Raw genomic sequence first — 25,701 nt, 5'->3', positions numbered from 1 at the left:
CGGCAGTGCAGTGGCACAATCTCAGCTTGCTGCAACCTCCACCTCCTTGGTTCAAGTGATTCTCCTGCCTCAGCCTCCCAAGTAGCTGGAATTACAGGCACATGCCACCACACCGAGCTAATTTTTGTATTTTTAGTAGAGATGGGGTTTCAGCATGTTGGCCAGGATGGTCTCAATCTCCTGACCTTGTGATCTGCCCGCCTTGGCCTCCCAAAGTGCTGGGACTACAGGCATGAACGACTGCATCTGGCTGTGTCTAGCATCTTTTTTTTACTTAGCATAATGTTTTCCAGGTTCTTCCGTGACATAGCATGTGTCAGCCCCTCCATCTTCAGAGTGCAGCTTTTTAGGGCTAACAGTGGACTTTCAAGTTCATTTATTTAATAAATACTAATTAAACAGCTGCACTGTGCCAGGCCTTGTGCTCGGTGCTATACCTGGTTCCATTGTTGCCTTTGGTTTTTTATTTCCTGGTGTGCTGCTTTATGAAGACTGGCGGGGCAGGGCATGGCGGTGACTCAGGCCTGTGATTGCAGCACTTTGGGAGACTGAGGTTGGAGGATCTCTTGGGGCCAAGAGTATGAGACCAGCCTGGACAACACAGTGAGACCCCGTCTCTACCAAAAAAAAAAAAAAACCAACTTGTCATGGTGGCAAACACCTGCAGTCCCAGCTACTTGGGAGGCTAAGGTGGGGGGATCACTTGAGCCCAAGAGTTTGAGACTGCAGTGAGCTATGACCACACCGCCGTACTCCAGCCTGGTCAACAGAGTGAGACCCTGTCTCAGAAAAACAAACACAAAAAATACTGATGGGGACCCAAGCCAATGACATCCCTTCTTCCTGGTTGCCCTGTCGAGCCTGGGTCTTAGGTTGCACACAGTTTCTCTTTAGATACTGACTTTCATTAGGGATTTAGGTTTTCTTCATGTTGATGGTTTTACCTGGGAGAAAAAGGTAGGAACTAAATTTCAGCTTGCCTAGAATTCTGGGTCCTTGATTCTTCCATTTCACGTCTCTTACAGATTTGGGACTCAGTTGCTTTTGCTGCTAACTTCAAAGCTGACATCGATCTCAGTGACACTGAGTGCAGCCTTCGTAGTGGACAGGGTGGGTGTAGGAATTCAATTTAAGTGTTGAGAGGACAAAAGGAGCCTAAGAGAGCAATAGGAGATGATGGCCCCTCGCTCCAGAGCTCCCGACAAAAGCTCTCTCCAGGACCACACTTGAGATTCTGTGCCTTCTTTTTGACTGGGCTGGTTCTTGAGCCCTGGCTAAGCCAGCCTGAGCAAAAATCCTACTAAGTCATTCCTCCCGCCTTGATATCTGATCAAGTTCCTCATTCCTACATTTGATGTTCAAGTCCTTGGCTTGCCTTTAGCAAGAATTCCCCTACCTCAATGTCTTCTCTTAGTAATCCCACGGATACCCCCCATTTTCTTTGCTGTATTCGGTGCTGAGCATAGTAAGTCTCTCCTATGGTAACAGCCGTGGTCCCAATCATAATAATCTTGAATTAGGTCTTACATTTATTATTATTATTTATTATTTTTTGAGACAGAGTCTTGCTCTGTCGCCAGGTGCCAGGCTGGAGCACAGTGGTGCAATCTTGGCTCACTGCAATCTCCGCCTCCTGGGTTCAAGCAATTCTCTTGCCTCAGCCTCCGTAGTAGCTGGGACTACAGGTGCATGCCACCACACCCAGCTAATTTTTGTAATTTTTAGTAGAGGCGGGGTTTCGCCATGTTGGCCAGGATGGTCTTGATCTCTTGACCTTGTGATCCACCTGCCTCAGCCTCCCAAAGTGCTGGGATTACAGGCGTGAAACACTGAACCCGGCCTTTTATTTATTTTTATTTTTTTTATTTTTGAGAGGAAGTGTCTCACTGTCATCCAGGCTGAAGTGCAGTGGTGTGATCTCGGCTCACTGCAACTTCCGCCTCCTAGGTTCAAGCAATTCTCCTGCCTCAGTCTCCCGAGCAGCTGTAATTACGGGTGCCCACAACATGCCTGGCTAGTTTTTTGTATTTTTAGTAGAAATAGGATCTCACAATGTTGGCCAGGCTGGACTTGAACTCCTAACCTTGTGATCCACCCGCCTTGGCCTCCCAAAGTGCTGGGATTACAGGAGCAAGCCACTGTGCCCGGCCTAGGTCTTAGATTTTAACACAAGTCGGAATAGTTTTTCTTTAACTCTCTCAACTCCCCTTGGGTGGGTATGGAAAGCATGTAGACTGTAAGGAGGGTGGGATGGGAAAGGCTGTGGGAACTGAGCTCCCGGGACAGATTCAATGGCCCCAGAGTCCCTGAAGAAGTTATGGAGATAATGAGCATCTTCCATTTATTCAACTGTGACTTCGCAGAAAGGACACCAGACCCACTTTCTTATACTTCTAGGAAGTACAAGAAAGTCTTATTATTAGTAATATCGTTTAAGCCTTCCCTGTAGCTCAGACTCCAAGAACACTGATAATTTATTCAGACTAAAACATCCCTTCTGTATCATTGGCCTGATACGTTTCTATTTTCTTAGTGGAGTCATAAGAATTAGGCCTCAGATCCATAAAAGAGGCCACAAACCTCTTTCCTCATCCTGCCCTGCCCTGGTGAAGTTCTCCGGCAGGGCTTGTCAAGCATGTGGTCTTTGACCAGCTCAGGGTTGCTTCGATAGTCTTCATTTTTTTTTTTTTTTGAGACAGAGTTTTGCTCTTGTTGCCCAGGCTGGACTGCAACCTCTGCCTCCTGGGTTCAAGTGATTCTCCTGCCTCAGCCTCCCAAGTAGCTGAGATTACAGGTGCTTGCCACCACGCCTGGCTAATTTTTTGTATTTTTAGTAGAGATGGGGTTTCACCATGTTGGGCGGACTGATCTCGAACTCCGGACCTCAGGTGATCCATCTGCCTCGGCCTCCCAAAGTGCTGGGATTACAGGCGTGAGCCAACACACCTGGCCAACTTTTTTTTTTTTTTAAATTCTAGAGGTAACCCCATCCCAGGTTTACAATCTCACCTCTCCTATCAGTATAAATTCCATCCAACACCATGAGACTTTCTTATTCACTCAAAAAACACTATTTAATGCCAAGTGATGAGCAATATGGCACCCTTGGCACACTTTTCAGCCCCTGGAGCAAGTTCCTGACCTTGTAAATTGAGAGGCTAATCTTTATCACTTGAAAAGAATGGGAGAGGCATTGGTAGGGCCTGCCTGTCGCACTGTCAGAGTTGGAAGGGTGCTTGGGAATCAATTAGCATTTTTGAGGACTTGAGTCACCCACAGACTCTATAAATACAGCTTGACTTGGCCCCTGTAGGACTGACTCCCCTGGGATATGAGGTGGATACTGTTCATTGGGGCCCTTATTGGGTCCAGCATCTGTAGCCGAGAAAAATTTTTTGGGTAAGTTCCTTTTGGACTTCTTCTTATTTGGTTATCTCAGAAATATGGGAGCCGAATGGGACTGAAAATGAATGGCTGATGATAGCTGACATGGAGGAAGGAGAGCTGGGCTCTTGTTCCAGCTTTGTCCCTGTGTCATCCTGGACAAGTCCACTCTCTTCTCTTCTCTGAGACCTGATTTCATCTGTGAAATCAGGATTAGATGATCGCTGCGGTCTCTCCCCAGCTCCCTCATCTCCTGCCATTCTTTTTCTGCCTAGTTCTTTTTGTAATAAGGTCAGTTCTAGGCATCTCCTTTCTTACTCCTACATTATTAATTACCGAGAGTTACTGATTACCAGAAATGGTTTGTTTCCAATTTCTGCCATGCTTACAGGGAAAACCTGGGTCTCAAGCTTGTTGATTTCACTCCTTTGTTAATGGCGAAGGCTTTGCAGAGCTGGTGCTTTCTCTTGATCTGCAGTCCAGTGTTCTAGCCCTGAGCTACCCCTTCTGAGCTGGTACTTTCTCACTGGATTCTGGGATGTGGAGATTTCACAGGTCTTGCCTTGACACAGCTATGAAAATCACATGCAGAGACACATGCCTGTACACCGTGTGCGCGTTTGTGTGTGTGTGTGTGCATGCGCGTGCGTATATCCACATGTGCTCAGCACACTCCAAGCAGAATGCTTTGAGGTTTGCAAAGGAGTGACATTTGGGTGGTAGGAGAGGTAAAAAGGATACCATGGTGCCCTGCGAGAAAACTGAATTATAATAACTCATTACTGCATAATACTTTTCCATTTGCAAAGAGCTTTCATGTACATTATCTTTTCATCACAACAACTTTGCCAGGCAGGGGTGTTATTTTCTTCCATTTAAACATGAAAAAAAAAAGCCTTAGAAATGTTAAGGAACATGCCCAAGGCCACTTAGCTGGGAAGCGGGGGAGCTGGAACTCTGAATGTAAAACTCGTATTCTTTTGCTATAACACAAGTTTATTTCCAGATAAAATCCTGTGTTTCCTGGATCTATCTCTTAGCTCACTTTCTGTTTTACTATCTGGCTAATGGAAATTTGGGTTGTTTTTTGAGATAATTACTTATATGAGATTGGCTAATTTTTATGGTGATGACTTCTGTACACACCTGTGTCTTTATTGCCAAATAGCTCAGAGGGGTTAGGCTAGCAGGTGGCCAGGGAAGAGATTTTCCTGCAGGCGGCTCAGCAGTAGGTGTGTAGTGACTAGACTTGCTGCCATGTGGGCTGACTCATGGAACCGTCAGGCTCCTACTGCACCTATTCATGTGGCTGAAAAAAATCTCTATTTCGCAAGATACAGACCTCTCTTGCAATCCAGTGGGCACCTGGGCTGCGGCAGCTGGGCCAGGCCCTAGAATTCTCTCTGCAGGAATTCTACGCAGAAAAAGCTGTGTGCCTGAGCTGATTGCAGATGGTTTTAACTGACAGTGTCATTCTCATCCCCAAATCTGTTCTCACGCCACAGTTGGAAACCTAGCAAAGGTAGTGGAATTCTTCCTGGGCTCTCTAGAGATGTTCCAGACACCCAGAGTTTACAGCAGGGGGAACATTGAGAGCAAGGGGAAGCGGTCTCTGAGCATTCAAGTCGTTGGGAAGCCAGCCTCTGGATTGGCTGCTGAAGATGAGGATGATGGTTTCTCCCCACCACCCATTCCCCTCCCTTCTATCCGCCTCACCTATCTCCTCAAGTCTCTCTTGCTCTACTGGCGTCTTCTGTCCTGGTCTTCAGACATCTTCAGGATGGGACAATGGCCAGGATGCCTAGAGGCGCCAGGCAGGCAGAGAACAGGAAGCAGTTGCAGAGCTGGTTATAGCATCAGCATCAGCAGGAAGCTGGCAGGCATCTAAGAGTTCTGTGAAACCATCTCTTAATACTCTTTGTGGTGGCTGCTAAGCCTGGCTGGGGAGGCAGGTGAGAAAGGCACAAAGAACGGGACACTTGGCTGCCAGCATGGTGAAAGGGGAGGGATAGATGCTCAGTCACCAAAGTGGGTATGGACTGTGTAAAGCACAGATGCCTGTAGGGGTAAGGGAGAGGTGGTGCCAGCCATTGCACTGGCAGCAGCTGGGCGCCCCTGGCTATTGGAGAGGACTGAGTTAAGAGGAGCTGCGAGAACACCTGTGTGGAACAGGAGAGGCAAACATGGCCACCTGTAAATCCCAACACATCCCCCTCCCAGGCCAATCTTCCATCTTCAGAAAGAGTTCAAGGTCTTTGAGTGAATTTCCAGATAGTGGAGATGGGATATGCTTGACCATCTTGAGTCTCATGAACTGAAGAGAGTATATTCCAAACAGAGAGGAGGACAGTAAGGGCAAGAAGAAGGGCGCCCTTCACATGGCACCCTGAGACGTCCTTCCTGCTTCCGGGTGTCCCTGTGCTTCTGTTCATAAAGATAACGCTACCCCACTACCGCCCCACCAATGTTCAGTGCTATCTGAAGACTGCTAGGACTGGTCAGGAAAAGCTTCATGGGTGATGTGAATGGGTCCTAAAGATTCGATGGGACTAGATGGGCCAGACAGATAAGCTAAAGGATGGATTGCAGGCAGTGGGAACAGCATGAGTTTGGGCTGGGACCAAGGTGGGGTGGAAGGGAGAGGTGAAGAAGAGACAGATGGAATGGGCTCCACTCTGCACCTGCCCTTCTGCCCTGCTTGTTTACATGCTACAGACATTTCTTTAACCTCTGTAGCTTGGCTGATTAGAGCAGGATGAAATGGGACTGCGGATTTAATCATACTCAGGGCCAGGTAGAGACGCAGTGTCCCATTGTCCTGAACCACGCCCAGGAATGTGCACAAGTTCTGTTGTGAAGTCACCACTTTGGAAAAACTAAAATGCACGTGCTGGGTGAATGTGTAACATGATTTTTACACTCCCAGAGCTTCTTATTCTTATGCCCTCCTTTTTTTTCTCCTCCTGTTCCTTCTCCCTCCCATTTCCTCTTTGTGATTGCTATAGTCAGTGCTGTGTTTTACATATGCCTAATTGCGCGAATAAATATGTAGCCACGCAAGAGCTTTCTAGAACCCCCATTTTTTTGTTTTTGGAGACAGGGTCTTGTTCTGTCAGCCAGACTGGAGTGCAGTGATGCAGTCATAGCTCATTGCAGCCTTGAACTCCTGGGATCAAGCAATCCTCCTGCCTCAACCTCCAGAGTAGAGAATCCCCATTTTATTTATTTATTTATTTATTTATTTATTTTTGAGACGGAATTTCGCTCTTGTTACCCAGGCTGGAGTGCAATGGCGCGATCTCGGCTCACCGCAACCTCCGCCTGCTGGGTTCAAGGCAATTCTCCTGCCTCAGCCTCCCGAGTAGCTGGGATTACAGGCACACGCCACCGTGCCCAGCTAATTTTTTGTATTTTTAGTAGAGACGGGGTCTCACCATGTTGACCAGGTTGGTCTCGATCTCTCGACCTCGTGATCCACCCGCCTCGGCCTCCCAAAGTATTTATTTATTTTTTAAAGAGAATCCCCATTTTAAAGATACCCCCTTTCTGGAGTGTTGGAGGTAAGTTGTGACACAGCAGGGGTTCAGTAGACCCCCTTTACTCGTCCCCATCCAGGAGTAAAGATTTCCCTTCTGTTTTATTTATTTATTTATTTTTAATTTGAATTTTTTGAGATGAGGCCTTGCTCTGTTGCCCAGGCTAGAGTGCAGAGGTGCGATATAGCTCACTGCAGCCTTGAACTCCTGGGCTCCAGTGATCCTCCTGCCTCAGCCTCCTGAGTAGCTGGGCCTACAGGCATGAACCACTATGCCCAGCTAATTTTTTTTTTTAATGTTTTTTGTAGAGACAAAGTCTCCCTATTTTGTCCAGGCTGATCTTGACCTCCTGGCCTCAGGCAATCCTCTCCCCTTGGTTTCCTGAAGCACTGGGATTACAAGTGTGAGCCATCGCACCTGGCTCCATTCTGTCCTACGTCGGTCCCTTTTTTTCAAGGATGCTTGCTCAGGTCAGGGAAAGGGCAGGTTTGACGCCTCATCTGAAGCCTGTTGGGTTCAGACTGAGACCTGCCCAGGCAGTGGCATCTCCGCAGGGCCATTGGCAGTGCCCACAGGATGCAGTTACCCACTCACCTCCAGGACCCTGTGGGGACCAGGTGGGTTGGGAGAAAGGGAAGCTTCAGCACTGGCATCTCCTCCAAACCAGCCACCTGCAGCAGGAGCGGCTCTGCAGTGGACCTTGACTCCTTGAGACTAGCCTAGACCTACTGGAGAGCCCCTAGAACGTTCCAGAACCCAGCAAAACCCTGAAGGACTGTCTGGATGAAATCGGTTTTCTGATGAGGAGCTGCCCCATGAGGCTGCACGCTCAGCTCCCTGTGACAGCCATTCACTCTCAACAGGTCCTTGAGCCCACAGCGGCTCTCCTCGAATTCACTTGTGTCAAAGGCATGACGCAGTCACAGCGTTGAGTGCAGATTCATTGTGGCCGTCTCCTAGCAACGGCCTAATGGCTCCCCTGTCTCCCCAGCCAGCTGAGAGCACAAAGGCAGCTTTTCAAGCCCCGCTTTCTCCCACCCACACACAGGACTTCGGGGTCCACTACACCTACCGCCTCTGCGGAAGCTAAATCACGTACATGAAGCAAGCTCAGGACAAAGGGCACTGAGACTGGCCGGCCCCGACTGTGCCCTCTAAGGGTCCCCTCTTTCCCCCTGGGGAGGAGGAGACCCAAATCCAGCCTCAGCACCATGGGCCATGGTCAGTTTCCACCCAAACGAGTCTGTGTATGGGGTTCTGGAGCTGGAAGGGACTGAGAGAGGACCCAGCCTCCTCTCCTGGGTTTAAGAGGGCACAGCTCGCCCTCCCAGCACGGAGATGCTGTTTCCTTTCCAGCATGGAGGTTCCGCCAGGGTTTCAGTCCTCAGCCCTGACAGTGAAGAAGTGCTTCTTTAGGTCTTGAGTTAGCTTTGCATGTAACTCAGGCACATTCCTTCCTGTAAAATATATATGTTTTTCATTATAAAGTAATATGACCACATTACAGAAAACAGATACAAGGGGGAAAAAAGTAAGTCATCCATAATCCCACGACCCGAACATAAGGGCTGTCAGCATTTGGTATATTTCCGCTGTCTGTTTTTCTTCCAATGCATCTGCTATTTCCATACTTGTAATCATGGCATACATACAATTTTGTGTCCTGCTCTTTCACTTAATATTTCCCTTAAAGTTATGCCATAAGCACTTTTTCACAGTTGCCATGTAGCCTTGTTTTTAATGGCCATACATTATAACCAAAGACCAGACCGTTTCCTTTCCTTCAGCCTGGTTATGTCTGGGGTAGGAGGCTTGGGGTTTCTTTGCCAGCTGAACGCTCATCATTACCTTTTGCTCTTTTTTTTTTCTCCTTCTCTAGGGACCAAGTTTTTAGGATTAATGTCAGGAATGGAGACGAGATCAGCAAATTGAGTCAGCTAGTGAATTCCAACAACTTGAAGGTACCTGGTTCTTCTTAGCTCTCCCGAGTGTCTTCTAACTTTGGTGGGAGAAGACTCTTGCTCTCCTGGTGTGATTATTTTTATTTCCAAAGAGTCTCTGAATATAATCCCGTGTTAGTCCACTTGCCATTTACACAATTGAGGGGGCCAATGAGAGAGGGAGCACTGTAGATTGTGTCATGGCGGTGGAGTCCTGGGAGAAGGGATGCTTGAACAGCAGGCTCCATCCTTCTAGATGCCATCCACTTACGACGCTTGGTCTCTGCCAGATACTGCTTGTTGGGCAGGTCTGAGCAGACACAATTGTGAAATGGGCAGACTTTGCCCTTGGGCAGAGCCCAGCCTCTCAGGGATCACCCTGGCTTTTGGCAGTGTCCTAGAAGAATGAGCTTATTGTACCCGAACTGTCCTTTAATCTGGTTTAATTTTTGTTCTCTTCAGCTCAATGTCTGGAAATCTCCCTCCACCTTCAATCGGCCTGTGGATGTCCTGGTCCCATCTGTCAGTCTGCAGCCAGTTAAATCCTTCCTGGCATCCCAGGGCTTGGAGTACGAAGTGACAATTGAGAACCTGCAGGTAGGTAGACTAAGCCCCCCGCCTCCTGATCTTGCATAGGATCAAGCAGCCAGTCCAGAGTAGGCGGGAGAGATTTGCAAGTTCTGGTTTTATCCTTTTCTATTCTATAGATGAGGAAATTGAGGTAAATGGAAGTGAAGTGCAGTGACTTGTTACATTTTATAGTAGAAGGGGCATAAATGGGCCAGGGAACCACACAGATTTGGATCCAAATCCTGATTTTGCTAACTGCTAGTGCTGTGTGCTGTGTCTTTGGACAAGCCATTAACCTGCAGAGCCTCTGTTTTTTCATCAGTAAAATGGTAACAGTGAGACATACGTCATGTGATTTGTTGAGAAGATTCAATATGTAAAATGTCTAACAGTACCCGGCATATCCTAGATGAGCCTTAAGTCATAAGTCCCTCTTTCTTTTCTTCTTTGAAGTCAGGTGGCAAGAGCAGAGCAGGGGGAGGGTGTTGGTTGGGGACCACCCTTTAAGACGGGGGAATGTCATCGACAGCCGCCAGCAGAGGGAACGCCATCCGCTAGCCTCACGACCTGTATCTGAACAACAGGACAGTGTCTGGCTCATGCTGTCTCCTTCATCGAGGTGTGTTGTGGACTAATTGGTGATCCGGCCCGGGAGTTTCCTGATGGCATTAGCAGCTATAAGATTATTAATCATCCTCACATGTCACAGACATCTGCCAGGAACCTTCAAAGTATGAGTGGTTATAAGAATGTCTTTGTTTCTGAATGGCTTCCCAAGCTGTGTATTTCAGAGACACTGGATACCAGATGTGGCCTGATGTCTAGAGAATTTGTACTGTAGAGTATATGAATATAGAGTATACAAAGAGCACATATGTTGCTTCCAGGGAGTAAGTGGGTTTTGAATAAGGTGATGTAAGTTGGACACCAAGAAGTACATTTATTTATTTATTTTTTGAGACGGAGTCTCGCTCTGTCGCCAGGCTGGAGTGCAGTGGTGCAATCTTGGCTCACTGCATCCTCCGACTCCCTGCTTCAAGCAATTCTCCTGCCTCAACCTCCCGTAGCTGGGATTACAGGCATGTGCCACAACGCCCAGCTAATTTTTGTATTTTTAGTAGAGATGGGGTTTCATCATATTGGCCAGGATGGTCTCGATCTCCTGACCTCATGATCTGCCTACCTCAGCCTCCCAAAGTGCTGAGACTACAGGCACAAGCCACTGCCCAAGAAGTAAAATGAGTAAAATGTTAGAAAGATATGAAAGAAGTCTGACCCCATTTTAAACCTTGACATTTGTGCTGCTTGATGTGCTGCTTGATATGATATTTCTGCCAAGATATGGCAGAAAAACCATAAACCTACATCTGCAGTGCATCAGTTCACAACATTGCTGTGTTTTCAGGCCCTTTTAGACAATGAAGATGAAGAAATGCAACAGAATGAAGGGCAAGAATGGAGCAGTAATAACTTCAACTACGGGGCTTACCATTCTCTGGCAGCTGTAAGTATTTCAGAGTGAGTCAAGATCAAGGTTCTCTACCTCCTTACTTCGGGGAGACATTAGTCTTCAGCACAGTATCCCCTCACTGAAGGGCTAAAATATGTACATTTCAATTCCTTTCTAGTTCTTGGATTGCTTAACTCCTACCAGCACCTGAGAGTGTCATGAACTACAACTTGACATTTCCCTCCTCAGCCATCCTTCTTTCCTTAAGCAACTCCTTAAGAACACCATGAAAATAATTGCAATCATTTCTAGTCATTGTAATTCAACCTTCTTCTACCCTACCATAAAGCCCTCTATTTTACTCACCCAGCATAAAATGTTACTTATTCCAGGCAGGTAGACAAGTGGCGATTTCTAAGGTTAACCAAATATTTCCACTCGTTTATCATGACTACTTATAATGTATGTATTTGTTCCATCATGTGTTTTGGTGCTGTGTTTAGTTAGAAACCACTTGATTTCGATGGCTGACTTTCAAGGTAAGCCAAACCTTCAAGTGAAAAACCTGAAGCAGAATAATTTCCTAGGATACTGGAACTTAAGAAATCAAGAGAGACTGTCGAATCGAACTGCATCATGAATGTGGTACAGTTCTCTTACACCCCTCAGGGTCATCATCTTCGTTCATCTGCAGACCACGAGCACAGGAACACACCCCCACATCTAAATGAGTGTCCCCCTTCATGTACCTTAATACATCAAGGCATATGCTTTGAGTTGTTTCTCTTCTTGAAGGAGGATTTCAAAGGTTGACTATTTCCACTTCTTTCCCATGCTTGTCAGTAGCTTTGTTTATGGAATACACTTCCAACTGCACTGCCCCTTCATCCCCCTTGTGACCAATGACATACATGTGCGAAACAGCTGGATAAAGTTAGGAGTTCAGTCTCAGGCCATGGAGGAATGCAGAGCTCAGAGCCCACATAGGAATCAGGCCCATGACGTCAGCCTCATGAATGTGGGGCCCTTGCCAGCTGAGCTAACCAGTTGCAAATGTCACCCAAGACCCTGGAGGGGCCATCCCCTCATCTGCTGGCTGCTGGAGCCTCACTGTCTCTCGCACTCACCTCTGGTTTCTCTGGTTTGAGGTGCCCTTTGCAGCCTGGCTTACAGCAATCTTGTCCTCACACTGTGACACCCTCCACTGTGGATTGGTGTGCCACCACCCTCCCAGCTTGGTTATATGCAGTTCTTTCTAAAAACAGCTTTTAAGAACTCATATTCTAGGCTGGGCACGGTGGCTCACACCTGTAATCCCAGCACTTTGGGAGGCTGGGACAGGCAGAACACTTGAGGTCAGGAGTTCCAGATCAGCCTGGCCAACATGGTGAAACCTGGTCTCAACTAAAAAAATACAAAAATTATCCGGGCGTGGTGTGGGCACCTGTAGTCACAGTTACTTGGGAGGCTGAGGCAGGAGAATCACTTGAAACAGGAAGTGGAGGTTGCAGTGAGTCGAGATGGTGCCATTGCACTCCAGCCTGAGTGACGAAGCAAGACTGCATCTCAAAAACAAAGAAACAAACAAACAAACAACTCATAGTCTATAATCACTTAGGCTTTCTTAGGTCTCTAGTGGGAATCTCATGCTTGTCTCTGCTAGAGTTTCTGGTTCCAAAGCTCTTATTTGTGTGGTGGGCAGTGTGAATTTGCACCCCACACCTGGACACAGCTTGGTGTTTTAACTTTTCCTGGTGATTCTCTTTTCTCTCAAGGTTCAAGGCAGCCATCCTGCTTTTCCTCCACTCTCTAGGGTCAGTGGGTAGAGTGGGTAGACTCTCCAGGCCCTATTTGAGGCCCAAATTGCCCGTTCCTAGCTCTCAAATTCCAGCTCCTTATCCCATGCTGGGTCCTATGCCTCCCCTCCTAGTTTCAGTTTGCCTAAGCCCGCAGCACCCAAGGCAGAGATGGGATTTTGTGGCATGAGCTCTCACCCTCCACCTTTCTAGTTAGTTCCTTCTTTGTTTCTGGCACCTACAGTTTCCTCTTGTTCAGCTTTTAAACTTGGCTATGAATCATTTTTCTTGTATTTTACCTGGTTGGCCTATGCATTTGGAGGTGGTTTCTTGCTGCTGCTCAGTCTACCATATTGATGGCAAGTCTGATAAACCGTTTAAGCTTGACTTTGTTCTGTATCAATTACACATTTTCCTCCTCTGTAGAGTTTCTTCTTCTAGTCTTAAAGCCAAAACAAATACATGTGTTTATTTTCTTTTGGCCCTCAAGTGGTTTGAACAACTAAGATGGGTAAATTCTATTTATATCAAACTTTTTTCCTGAAAGCAAATAAGGGTATCCTTAGCCATTTATTTACCTTTCTTCACTGCGTTCACAATGCCTTTAGAGAATTATCTGTAAAGCAGGGCATGTGTATCCATGGGGTATAAGCAAGATAGTCCACTACAATGAAGGAAGAAACAATTACAACGTCTATTCATATTTCTACATATATTTATGTGTACTAGTAACACAACCATTTCAATTGTTTAATAATGTACATAATATATTTGTATCATTGTGTGTGTGTGTCTGTGTGTGTACATATATATGGTGTATGCTAATTTTTAATTTTTTTTGAGTAAAGAAAGTGATCACAGAAGTTTGGAGTACTGTTTTTAAGAGCCTTGGAGCTCTTTCTTTTTTTATTTTTCAGACAAGACTTCACTTGTTGCCCAGGCTGGAGTGCAGTGGTGCATTCACGGCTCACTGTAGCCTAAACCTCCCAGGCTTGAACGATTCTCCCACCTCAGCTTCCCGAGTAGCTGGGACCACAGGCACATGCCTCTGCAGCTGTCTAATTTTTTTTTCATTATTTGTAGAGTTGGGTGGGGGGGGGGTCTCCTTACATTGCCCAGGCTGGTCTTGAACTCCTGGGCTCAAGTGCTTCTCCCATCTTGGCCTCCCAAAGTTCTGGGATTATAGGCACGAGCCACCGCACTTGGCTTGTTTTTATTTTATTTTATTATATTCTTAAATTTCTTTCTTTTTTCCCTCTTCTGTATTTTTCATGAATAATTTTTGGTTTTGAATGTTAGATAGGGTCTCACTACGTTGCCCAGACTGGTCTCAAACTCCTGGCCTCAAGCAATCCTCTTGCCTCAGTTTCCCAAAGTGCTAGGACTACAGGCATGAGCCACTGCGTCTGGCCTCTTGTCTTTCACTGTCCAGTCTAGCACGGAGCAAAAGGACACCCTTTTAGGGTAATATCTGGAAAAGTCTCTCTACCTAGTTAAGTGGAGTACGATTTTGTGAACAAATAAAGTGTGCTACTCTCTAGAAAACTGTAGAAAAGGACTCCTCAAGCAGTTCTCATAATCAGGATTTTATTTATTTATTTATTTTAAATAAAGACGGGGTTTCACCATGTTGGTCAGGCTGGTTTTGAACTCCCGACCTCAGGTGATCCGCCCGCCTTGGCCTCCAAAGTGCTTGGATTACAGGCATGAGCCACTGCGCCCGGCCATAATCAGGATATTCATGCTGATAATATGGTCAACTCCAAGATCAGGGTACTGGAAGAGGTAATTAAGACCGGACAGGTAAAGTTTGCAGATACCCAGCCAGAGCTAAGCAGATTTTTAAAATGTCCCTGGCCTCACTGTTTCATGTTTCAGATTTACCATGAGATGGACAACATTGCCTCAGACTTTCCCGACCTGGCTAGCAGGGTGAAGATTGGACATTCGTTTGAAAACCGGCCGATGTATGTACTGAAGGTGAGGCCACGTGCACTTGGAAGGGTCTCCTGGGTCCCCATATCCAGGACCCAAGCCTCAGACCTCTGAAAAGGGCAGCTTTTTGCACTCCTTGACTTCAGGGAGGAACACGAGGTCGGGACACATTGTACCTAGGTGGAACTTGGTCTGACAGAGTCCCCTGCTTTTGTCTAATGCGGGGAGTGTTAGAAGGAATGCATCCCATTCCAAGTTTTGGCTGAAAGACAGGATCAGAGGGAGGCGATTAGTATTCCAGAAAGCTCTCAGGTGGGACAGAGTCTTTTGCTTTCATTCTCACCTCTGTAAATAGCAGGACAAGTTGGGATGGGCCAGAGACTTCTATTCTGATTTCAGGGGATACTTATTGGAAAATCAAGCTAGGAAGCAAATTTGAGGGTTGGTGTAATTTTAAGCCCAGCTTCTGATCCTTGGCTGTACAAAACCTCATTTCCAAATATATCTAACAGATTCAGGTCTAAAAGAGGTAGAGAACTAGGATCATGACATAAATTACATAAATAATCCAGCTGAATGAATAAGAAGGCATTTGGGCATATAACCCATGGAACAACTGATGGTGCTAAGAATCTGCCAAACCCTTAGCTTCATATAAGTTCCAAAGAACTCAGGCTTATAGCACCAGGCAAGTGACCAGTGGGGAGAAGACCTGCTGCGGAGCTGGTTGCTCTAGAATAATTACATTTAAATAATTTGCCAATCTGATGGAGACCCTGGCTTCATTAGCATCAAGCTCTCACCCAAGGGGGCCCAACACTATGGCAGAGGCAGGAGCCAGGATTCATGACTGTCATTTACAAAGAGCTATAGCGAGCCTCCCTTTTAATTTTAAACCAAATTCATTTATCGTATCGACCAAAACAGCCTGGTTCGTGTACCCTTTTGTCTCTGGCTGTTGGGACACCATTTGAGGTCTTTCAAGAGACATAACATTATCTCTAATGGCACCGGCATCATAATCCACGGTAACGATGGTTTCCTCTTCCATTTGCTGTGAATGCTGGAGAGATTCGGGCTGCCTGGAGCTGCACTTGGCCCCGCAGCCAACCAATTAAGCTTCCTGGTCACGGATAAACTCAATAAATAGATGGTGCCCTTAGGAACATTTGGTCCCTGAATTATCTTAAATGAATTAAATAAATGGGAGAGAGCTGGGGAGAGGAGAAGGGAGCGGAGGTGCGGGCAGGCAGGTCATTTTTGAGCTTCTTCTCCCTTCTGCAGTTCAGCACAGAGGAAGGCGTGCAGCGGCCGGCCATTTGGCTGAATGCAGGCATCCATTCCCGAGAGTGGATCTCCCAGGCCACTGCAATCTGGACGGCAAGGAAGGTCATATCACCTGGTATTAGCCAAGAATGCTGATGGGCCTGGGGTGCCCTGAAGCATACCACGTGGCTGGGTCTGGGGCATGAGGTGGGAGGGTGCTCTGCTAAGACCCACTTGGCTGGGGGCCCTTTCAGATTGGAGAAGCAAATGGTCAAAGCCCCTTGGTCACCTCACTGAGGCCAAATGATTGAGTGTGTTCGTGGTGGTGAGCAAGCTGATATGCAGTAGAAGTGGGCCTGAGCCTCTGAGCACAGTCCACCCCCCAGAAAGGGAGCAAAGCAACACCCAGACAAGGCCCCATAGGCCCTTGGGGACCTCACGCCATCTCCATCTCCTGGGAAGGCTGCTGGGAGTGGAGGAAGGGTGCATGTGGAGAACACATCTTCCCTCCCTCTTCATTGGAGGTTCAAATTCCTAGAAACTATGATGATGTGTGATTCCCTCCTCCTGGAAGGAAGGAATAAAGCATGCGCCCCAGGACTCACTGCCGTTGATGTCATCAACAGCCATGTCCCCAAGCAGCCATGCCTCTCCAGGCTTTGAAGGGCTCAGAGGGCTGTGCAGAGAGCTGAGCCTCTGAGGGTGGTAGGGAGGCTTTTGAGGGTAGATGCTGTTCGAGGAGCATCCATTCTAGCTGGTTGCCAGGCATCTTGGGAAGATACATGGCTCAGACCTAATGACCCAGCCTGCGATGGGATAGCTAACAAGCATGTTGTCTCTGCTTAGATTGCATCTGATTACCAGAGGGATCCAGCTATCACCTCCATCTTGGAGAAAATGGATATTTTCTTGTTGCCTGTAGCCAATCCTGATGGATATGTGTATACTCAGACTCAAGTGAGTAGTCCCAAGTGGGCCGGGCTTGGAGATTGTTGAATTCCTTGCTTTGCCAGGAACTAATTGTCTGACCTTGGAGAGGATTTCCACAAATGTGCACATTATGAGCTTCCTTGAGATTTCATTTTCTAGTCATGCTCAGAGCTGAGAATCACCAAGGGATATTTTTTCTTAGAGAAAATTGTCTAATGAACCCCCATCATGAATCTTAACAATTACCAACATTTCACCAATCCTCTTTTCATCTCTTACCCTCCCACACGTTTTTCCTGACGTATTTAAAGCAAATCAACACATTATGTTACTTCACTTCAAATTACTTTGGTATGCATCTCTAACTGATGATAAAAAAAAAAGCACCGTAAAAAAACCCCATGGTGCTCCTATCACCTTTAAAGGATTAACAGAGGTTCTTTAACATCATCTGACACTCACAATTATCTTTAAAATGGAGGCTGAGGCAGGCAGATCACCTGAGGTCAGGAGTTCGATCGAGACAAGACTGGCCAACATGGTGAAACCCCGTCTCTTTTAAAAATGCAAAAATTAAGATCCAAGATGGCTGACCACTAACAGCTCAGGATTGTAGCTCCCAGTGAAAGCCCAGAGAACGAGACGACGCCACACTTTTAGACGAATTTTCGTCACTCACCGATCAGCCGATTCCCAGTGGAGGAGCCCCACGGATTGCCAGCGCGACTCTTGTGGCCGCCGCAGCGGTTTTGCCGGCGTCTCGGCGCAGCAGCTCTTCATGCAGAGCCAACGGGACCGCTTCCCCTACTGACCGGAGTTTGGAGCTCTGGGAACTCAGAGCCGCTTGTTGCGGACTCAAGAGGGAAGCCAGACCAGAGATTCCCGGGCAGAAGAGCACCATCAGTCTTACCACTGCTATTTAGGCCGCCACAGTGGGTTGCTCGGATCCCAGCACTGGGAATCAATAAGTCGGACGTCGACTCAGAAACCTAATTAGAAAGGCGGTTCATCTACAATGAAGGGAAAAAAACAGCCTCAGAAGGCCGAGTATACTCAAAATCAGAACCCATCAGCAACGGAACAAGCCCTGATGGAAAAGGACTCATTAGCAACCGAACAAGCCCTGATGGAAAAGGACTCATCAGTAACAGAACAAGCCCTGATGGAAAAGGACTCATCAGCAACCGAACAAGCCCTGATGGAAAAGGACTCATCAGTAACGGAACAAGCCCTGATGGAAAAGGACTCATCGGTAACGGAACAAGCCCTGATGGAAAAGGACTGTGTTCCATTATCTGAAGTAGGCTTTAAAAGGTGGATGATAAGAAACTTCTGGGAGTTAAAGGAACTTGTTCTAACCCAATGTAAAGAAACTAAGAACTTGGAAAAAAGATTAGATGAAATGTTGAAAAGAATAGACAATATAGAGAGGAATACAAATGAACTTATGGAGTTGAAAAATACAACACGAGAACTTAGTGAAATATGTACAAGCTTAAACAGCCGAATGGATCAAGCAGAAGAAAGGGTATCAGAGGTCGAAGACCAACTTAATGAAACAAAACGACAAGACAAGAATAGAGAAAAAAGGATAAAAAGGAATGAGCAAAGTCTCCAAGCAATATGGGACTATGTGAAAAGACCTAATATACGCTTGATTGGTGTACCTGAATGTGACGGAGAGAATGAATTCAAGCTGGAAAATACTCTCCAGGACATTATCCAGGAAAATTTTCCTAATTTAGCAAAGCAGGACACTATTCAACCCCAGGCAATACAGAGAACACCACAAAGATATTCCTCAAGAAGACCAACCCCAAGGCACATAATCGTTAGATTCACCAAGATCGAAACGAAGGAGAAAATATTAAGGGCAGCCAGAGAGAAAGATCAAGTTACCCATAAAGGTAAGCCTATTAGGCTTACAGCAGATCTCTCAACATAAACCCTACAAGCTAGAAGAGAGTGGGGGCCAATATTCAATATACTTAATCAACAGAACTTTCAGCCCAGAATTTCATATCCTGCCAATTTAAGCTTTACATTTGAAGGAAAAATAAAATCTTTTAGGAACAAGCAAGTACTCAGAGATTTTATTACCACCAGGCCTGCTTTACAAGAACTTCTAAAAGAAGCATTATACACAGAAAGGAACAACCAGTATGACCCTTTCTAAAAATACACCAAAAAGTAAAGAGCATTAACATAAAGAAGAATTTTTATCAACGAAAGGACAAAATAGCCAGTTAATATCAAATGGCAGCAACCCTAAATTTAAATCGACCAAATCTCCCAATCACAAGATACAGACAAAATCCAGCGGTATATCCAAAGATATACATAGACTCAAAATAAAGGGTTGGAAAAAAAAAAAGTACCATCCAAATGGAGAGCAAAAATAAATAAATAAAAAGCAGGAGTTGCAATTTTCACATTTGACAAAATAGATTTCAAAGCTGCAAGGGTAAAAGGATTAATGTAATAATAAGAGATCTTAACGCCCAGATACATAAGACCCATAATGAGATTTAGATTCAACGAGACAGAAAATTGATAACGATATCCGGGACTGGAACTAAGATCCAGAACAAATAAACTCAATAGAGCTCTCCATTTTAAACACACAAAATATACATTATCCACAAAATCTAACGATATATCTAAAGATATACAAAGACTCAAAACAAGGGGATGGAAAAAAACTCACCAACCAAATGGAGAGCAAAAATAAAGAAATAAATAAAAAGCAGGAGTTGCAATTCTCACACTTAATAAAATAGATTTCAAAGCTACAAGGATGCAAGGGTAAAAGGATTAATGTAACAATAAGAGATCTTAACACCCAGATACATAAGACACATAATGAGATTTAGATTCAATGAGACAACAAATTGATAACGATATCCAGGACTTGAACTCAGAGCCAGAACAAATAAACACAATAGAGGTCTCCATTTTAAACACATAAAATATGCATTAACCACTTTATTGATCGTCCATTATTGAAACCCATTTTAGGAATGAAGTAATATTCCTTTTTCCCTCTTTTTCTTTTTTTCCCCTTCTTTTTCTCTTTTTCCCTCTAAAAAAAAAAAAAATGCAAAAATTAGCCAGGTGTGGCGGTGCATGTCTGTAATTCCAGCTACTTGGGAGGCTGAGGCAGGAGAATCACTTGAACCTGGGAGGCAGAGGTTGTAGTGAGCTGAGATTGCACTACTGTACTCCAGCCTCAGTGACAGAACAAGATTCTGTCTCCCCCAAAAAAGTCTTTTAAGAGTCAATTTGTTCAAGTGGGAACCCCACAAGGTCTACACATGTGTTTGGTGCTGTGTCTCTGTGGTCTCTTTTATTCTACAACAGCACCACAGAGACCTTTAAAAAGTGTCACTCATTTAGGGGAGAATTTGTCCTGTATACAGTGTCTCACATTCCGAATTTGGCTGATGGCTTCTTTGTTGTGTCATTTAGTCTGTTCCCTTATCCCCTGTATTTCCTATTGACCAATTGCTAGGTCTAGAGCCTGATTGGATTCAGGAGTGTTTTTTAGGCTAGCAAGAAACAGGGGCTGTGCACATCCAGTTACATCCGTTATCATCGAGGTTTACAGTGTCCATTTGTTCCACTTCTGCCAAAGCCAAAAAATTGTTCAGTGGATTCAGGCGGTATCTGACTGGTTCTAGCATATAAGGGTCTCATCAGTACATTTGGAAGAAGTCCTTCTCTTAGAGCCAGAAGGGGAAACACTCCTCGGTCTGCAGGAGGAGAGATGACTGCTCAGTCAGTGAGGACTGGAGCCCCAAGGCCCTCCCAGCAGAACTGCAAGCAGCCTGCCCTGGCCGTGTGTCATCTCCACCCTAGCTCTCTTCGGTGCTCTGATCTGCCTCAGGTTGTTTGTCCCCTCCCTGGTGGCTTTTCCAGAATCGATTATGGAGGAAGACGCGGTCCCTAAATCCTGGAAGTCCCTGCGTTGGTACTGACCCAAATAGAAACTGGAACGCTAGTTTTGCAGGTAGGTGTGGGGAGACAGTTCTCAAATCCTGCTTCCCTGGGCTAGTCTGGTCTACCCGTGCTCTGAGCTGGCCGGGATGGAGCCCGTTTCTACTCTGTTTTCATTGCTGAGTCACTGAGAGACTGAGGCGCATTCCTTAGGCTCCGACTTAGTGTTTTGTTTGTTGTTGGTTTTTTTTTTTTTTTGAGATGGAATCTTGCTCTGTTGCCCAGGCTGGAGTGCAGTGGTGTGATCTCGGCTCATTGCAATCTCTGCCTCCTGGGTTCAAGTGATTCTCCTGCCTTGGCCTCCTGAGTAGCTGAGATACATGGTTCAGACCTAATGACCCAGCCTGCGATGGGATAGCTAACAAGCATGTTGTCTCTGCTTAGAGATTACAGGCACATGCCACCATGCCTGGCTAATTTTTGTATTTTTTTTTGAGACGGAGTTTCGCTGTTGTTACCCAGACTGGAGTGCAATGGCACGATCTTGGCTCACCGCAACCTCTGCCTTCTGGGTTCAAGCAATTCTCCTGCCTCAGCCTCCCGAGTAGCTGGGACTACAGGCGTGCACCACCATGCCCAGCTAATTTTTGTATTTTTAGTAGAGACGGGGTTTCACCATGTTGACCAGGATGGTCTCGATCTCTTGACCTTGTGATCCACCCACCTCGACCTCCCAAAGTGCTGGGATTATAGGTGTGAGCCACCGTGCCTGGCCTGTATTTTTTTTTTTTTTTTAGTAAAGATGGGTTTTCACCATGTTGGCAGGATGGTCTCAATCTCCTGACCTCGTGATCCACCCACCTTGGCCTCCCAAAGAGGCCAGAGATTACAGATGTGAGCCACTGAGCCCAGCCTTTTTTTTTTGTTTTTGAGACAAAGTCTTGTTCCACAGGCTAGAGTGCAGTGGGGGATCTCAGCTCACTTTCACTGCACCCTCTGCCTCCCAGGTTCAATTGATTCTCCTGCCTCAGCCTCCTGAGTAGCTGGAATTACAGATGTAGGCCACCACGCCCAGCTAATTTTTGTATTTTTAGTAAAGACAGAGTTTCTCCATGTTGGCCAGGCTGGTCTCAAACTCTTGACCTCAGGTTGCCCTCCTGCCTCAGCTTCCCAAAGTGCTGGGATTACAGGCGTGAGCCACTGCACCTGGGAAGTTTTTTTTTTTTTTGAGACAGAGTCTTGCTCTGTTGCCAGGTGCCAGGCTGGAGTGCAGTGGTAGGATCTCCGCTCACTGCAACCTCCACCTCCTGAGTTCAAGCCATTCGCCCACCTCAGCCTCCTGAGTAGCTGGGACTACAAGCAGGCGCCACCACACCCAGCTAATTTTTATATTTTTTAGTAGAGATGAGGTTTCACCATGTTGGCTAGGATGGTCTTGATCTCTTGGCCTCGCAATCCACCTGCCTAGGCCTCCCAAAGTGCTGGGATTACAGATGTGAGCCACTGCGCCTGGCCATTTGTTGTTTTTTAAAATGTATTATTTTTTACTTTGAAAGGGAATGATAGTAATGTCTGTCCTCCCGAGAGAATGGTGAGACAGAGCATCATTACATTGAGATTGCAATCTACACTAATATTTTTAAAACACCTCCTCTTAGATATACGAAACGGGAAGCCTTCCTTATCCCTGACCTTACCAGCCCTGCCTGGGCAAGTTGTGAGTGGGCAGAGGGACTCCTGGCAGCACCTCACAGGGAGCAATTAGCACTGTCACCCCAACAGGCAAGACTGTGCTATGAAAATCCCACTCCAGTACGCTTAGATATCAACCTTAGCAGCTGGCTGTCACGGAAAGGAAAAGAGAATTAGCAGACCTGGGCTCTGAGTGCCAGCGATTTAAAAACCACCCTCCGCAAAAGTGCTGACTGTGTACAAGTACCTTCCGGTATTTATCGTATTTATTCTTCTCGCCTAGCGAGTGAATTTTGTGATCTGAAATGAGATGGTTGAAGCTCAGAGACAATCTCAAGATGACGTGGGTGATCAGAGTGCTGATCTCAACTCACCTTCCAATTCCAAATCTAGACCGTTCTCTTTCACTGTTCCTCGGCTGTACTGATGGGTTATTTTGGTGAGACAGGGTTGTGCTTTGCTTTGTCATCCAGGCTCATGCTTAGTCATCCAGGCTGGAGTGCAGTGGTGTGATCACGGCTCACTGCAGCCTTGAAATCCTGGGTTCAAGCGATCCTCCCACATCAGCCTCCTGAGTAGCTGAGATTATAGGCACACGACACAATGCCTGGCTAATTTTTGTGTTTTTTTGTGGAGATGGGGTTTTGCCATGTTGCTCAGGCTGGTCTTGAACTCCTGGGTTAAGAGATCCTCCCATCTCAGCCTCTCAAAGTGCTGGGATTACAGGCATGAGCCACTGCGCCTGGCCCTGATGGTTTGCTTTTAATGTACTTCTTTTACTTGTATGGAAATGCCACAAAAACCACTGGGGGAAAAAAATGACTGTGGGAAAAACGAAACTTTGAAACTCAGGGTTTCAAAGTTAAGTTAGATATTTCCACCACTGGGGTGGTTTCAGTCGCACTCATACACACACACAGACACACACAGGCATGTGTGCACCACCCCCCCCCCCAGAAACCTGAGGGAGCTACATTATGAAGTAATACAGAAGGCAGTGTTTCTAAATACCTGTCAAATAATCAAGAGATTTTAGCCACAACAATTGATTATTTCTGACACACTTGGCCTTTAAGATCTGAACCAAGAGAATAAGTTGACACCAGAATAAATTGAGTCATTTTCATTATTTATTGGTATTCATATTAATTATCTAGACTACTTATTAATTACAACTCATTCTCGAGGGTGATATTAATTATTTATGACAACTCCCTTTGGTACAATGCAGGGTCAACTCTACAGTTTTTCTCCTCAGCTGTAGCAGACCCAACTCCCAACCCTCCCTCTTCCGGACCTTCTCTGCAGTCCATGCCCACCGTGGATTAGTGCTCAGGGCTGCCTCGCCGTGGCCTGTCTGTTGCCAATACCTTTGGCCCCTCCTCTGGGTTGAGTGTCTTGCGCTTCTGTGTTCTTAGACTATGAGTTAACGTTTCTGCTTGGGCTGACCCCAACAGGAATGGGAGCCAGCGACAACCCTTGCTCCGAAGTGTACCATGGAACCCATGCCAATTCGGAAGTGGAGGTGAAATCGGTGGTAGATTTCATCCAAAAACATGGGAATTTCAAGTGCTTCATCGACCTGCACAGCTACTCGCAGCTGCTGATGTATCCGTATGGGTACACAGCCAAAAAGGCCTCTGATGCTGAGGAGCTGGTGAGTCACAGCTGCCTGCCACCCAGCCCGGGGCCCTCCTGACCCTTCTGGTGCTGCTAAGGCGGTAGCTCTGCAGCTTTATAGGGAAGATCCAGGAGCCTGAGCGTGTTTCATTGAAGGCCCAGTCTTCTCTCCCTGCCCTGTGGGATATGCCGTCATCTGCTGTGTCTGCTATGAGTTCCCAGAACCATGCCCACCCTTGCCTTCCTTCTACCTTGTTTTTCTGACTGCAATGTATTACGGACCCAGTGCTTGCCAAGGACTGTGGGTGGCACCCGGGTGGGCAAGGGGAAAGCTCCTCACTCTAGTGAAGGAAGAGTTCAAGGAGGGTGAAGGCCACAGCCTGGGGTGCCCTGTATCTCATCCAGAACGTGGGCCATCAGGAGCAGGGCTGGCGTCTGTAGGGTGACTGCAGGTAGCTACCCAGGCCCACAGCCAGCTCTTAAACCTTGGGCAGATGCAGCCCCTCCTGGGCTCATGGCAAAGTTGGGGCTAGATTCTGCTCCCCCACCCCCACGAGGCCTCTCAGGCAGGCACTTTACACAGGGATCATCCACCTGTGGAGTTCCTCCTCCTTCTCCACTCTGCCACACCTGACTCTTTGAGAGCCTTCTCTAGAACATACTTGGCTTTCCTTCATGTCCCTGTGTGTGACGTCCCCCTCCTCAGGACAGGTGAAGAGGGTGGTGCCTTTACTAGATTCCTAGTGGGTCAGTAAGCAGCCCCAGATCCCCCATCTCTTCCAGTCTGAGTACATAACACACAGGCTGCCCCTTCCTTCCTCACCTCCTTCCCCAAACTGGGAGTCAAGAACTGGGGGTGTGGTGGGAGAAGGAGTTGAAGGAACCATGCACCTCCCTCAGTTTATAGTTGGGCCTTGGGTCTCAGTGAAGGTGAAAGAGGGAACCAGAAAGGAAATCAGGGGAGGGGCTGAGAATCTTCCAAACCATCCCTGAGCAGAGCAGCTGAGGAAGGTCAAGCTTCAGGATCTAGTCTTTCTCATTCCACGGATTCCCCCTTCCCAGGACAAGCTGGCGAGGCGTGCAGCCAAAGCTCTGGCTTCCATGTCGGGCACTGAGTACCAAGTGGGTCCCACCTGCACTACTGTCTGTAAGTACTCCCTGTATTTATTAGTTATTTAGGAAGCACTTTGAGAGGAGACTCAAAACAGAGTAGGAGGAGAGCTGCGAGTTAGACTTCCTATTTGTCATCAGATTGTTTTTGTTGTTAATAATAGACTGAACTACATCACGCCTGTGTGGTGACAGCTGCTGCATGCAATCCTCTTCAACATCATTTCAAAAATTCCTCATGCCCACCCTTCCATTTTCAAAAGAAACCTACCTTTCAGTTGGTAAACTGATGGTGGTAGTGGAGTTGGGGGAGACTCCCTCACCTTCCTATAGGAGATGAACAAACATTGAGCCTGGGCAACATAGCAAGACCCATCTGATATGGTTTGGCTCTGTCCCCACCCAAATCTCATCTTGAATTCCCACATGTTGTGGGAGGTAATTGAATCATGGGGGCAGGTCTTTCCTGTGCTGTTCTCATGATAGTGAGTAAGTCTCATGAGATCTGATGGTTACTATAAGTGGGAGTTTTTCTG

At 46.6% G+C, this 25,701-nt stretch overlaps 1 protein-coding gene across 1 annotated transcript in view; it reads left to right on the top strand.

The window, feature by feature from the left end:
- The first annotated feature begins 3,311 nt into the window (after positions 1 to 3,311).
- The window catches only part of CPA4 (carboxypeptidase A4), a 34,180-nt gene continuing 11,790 nt past the window's right edge, over positions 3,312 to 25,701 (top strand). Inside the window, exons 1-10 of the mRNA XM_017975657.4 lie at positions 3,312 to 3,399; positions 8,800 to 8,881; positions 9,323 to 9,457; positions 10,836 to 10,934; positions 14,555 to 14,656; positions 15,896 to 16,000; positions 16,724 to 16,834; positions 20,726 to 20,816; positions 23,893 to 24,092; positions 25,118 to 25,202. Of these exons, the coding sequence (XP_017831146.4) occupies positions 3,332 to 3,399; positions 8,800 to 8,881; positions 9,323 to 9,457; positions 10,836 to 10,934; positions 14,555 to 14,656; positions 15,896 to 16,000; positions 16,724 to 16,834; positions 20,726 to 20,816; positions 23,893 to 24,092; positions 25,118 to 25,202 (1,078 nt within the window). The 5' untranslated portion in view covers positions 3,312 to 3,331. The remainder of the gene's footprint in view (positions 3,400 to 8,799; positions 8,882 to 9,322; positions 9,458 to 10,835; positions 10,935 to 14,554; positions 14,657 to 15,895; positions 16,001 to 16,723; positions 16,835 to 20,725; positions 20,817 to 23,892; positions 24,093 to 25,117; positions 25,203 to 25,701) is intronic.

The sequence above is a fragment of the Callithrix jacchus genome, chromosome 11 (genome assembly GCF_049354715.1).
Source record: "Callithrix jacchus isolate 240 chromosome 11, calJac240_pri, whole genome shotgun sequence".
Lineage (NCBI taxonomy): Eukaryota > Metazoa > Chordata > Mammalia > Primates > Cebidae > Callithrix > Callithrix jacchus.
The sequence above is the reverse complement of the archived record's forward strand: the minus strand, read 5'-3'. Positions and strand labels throughout refer to the sequence as shown.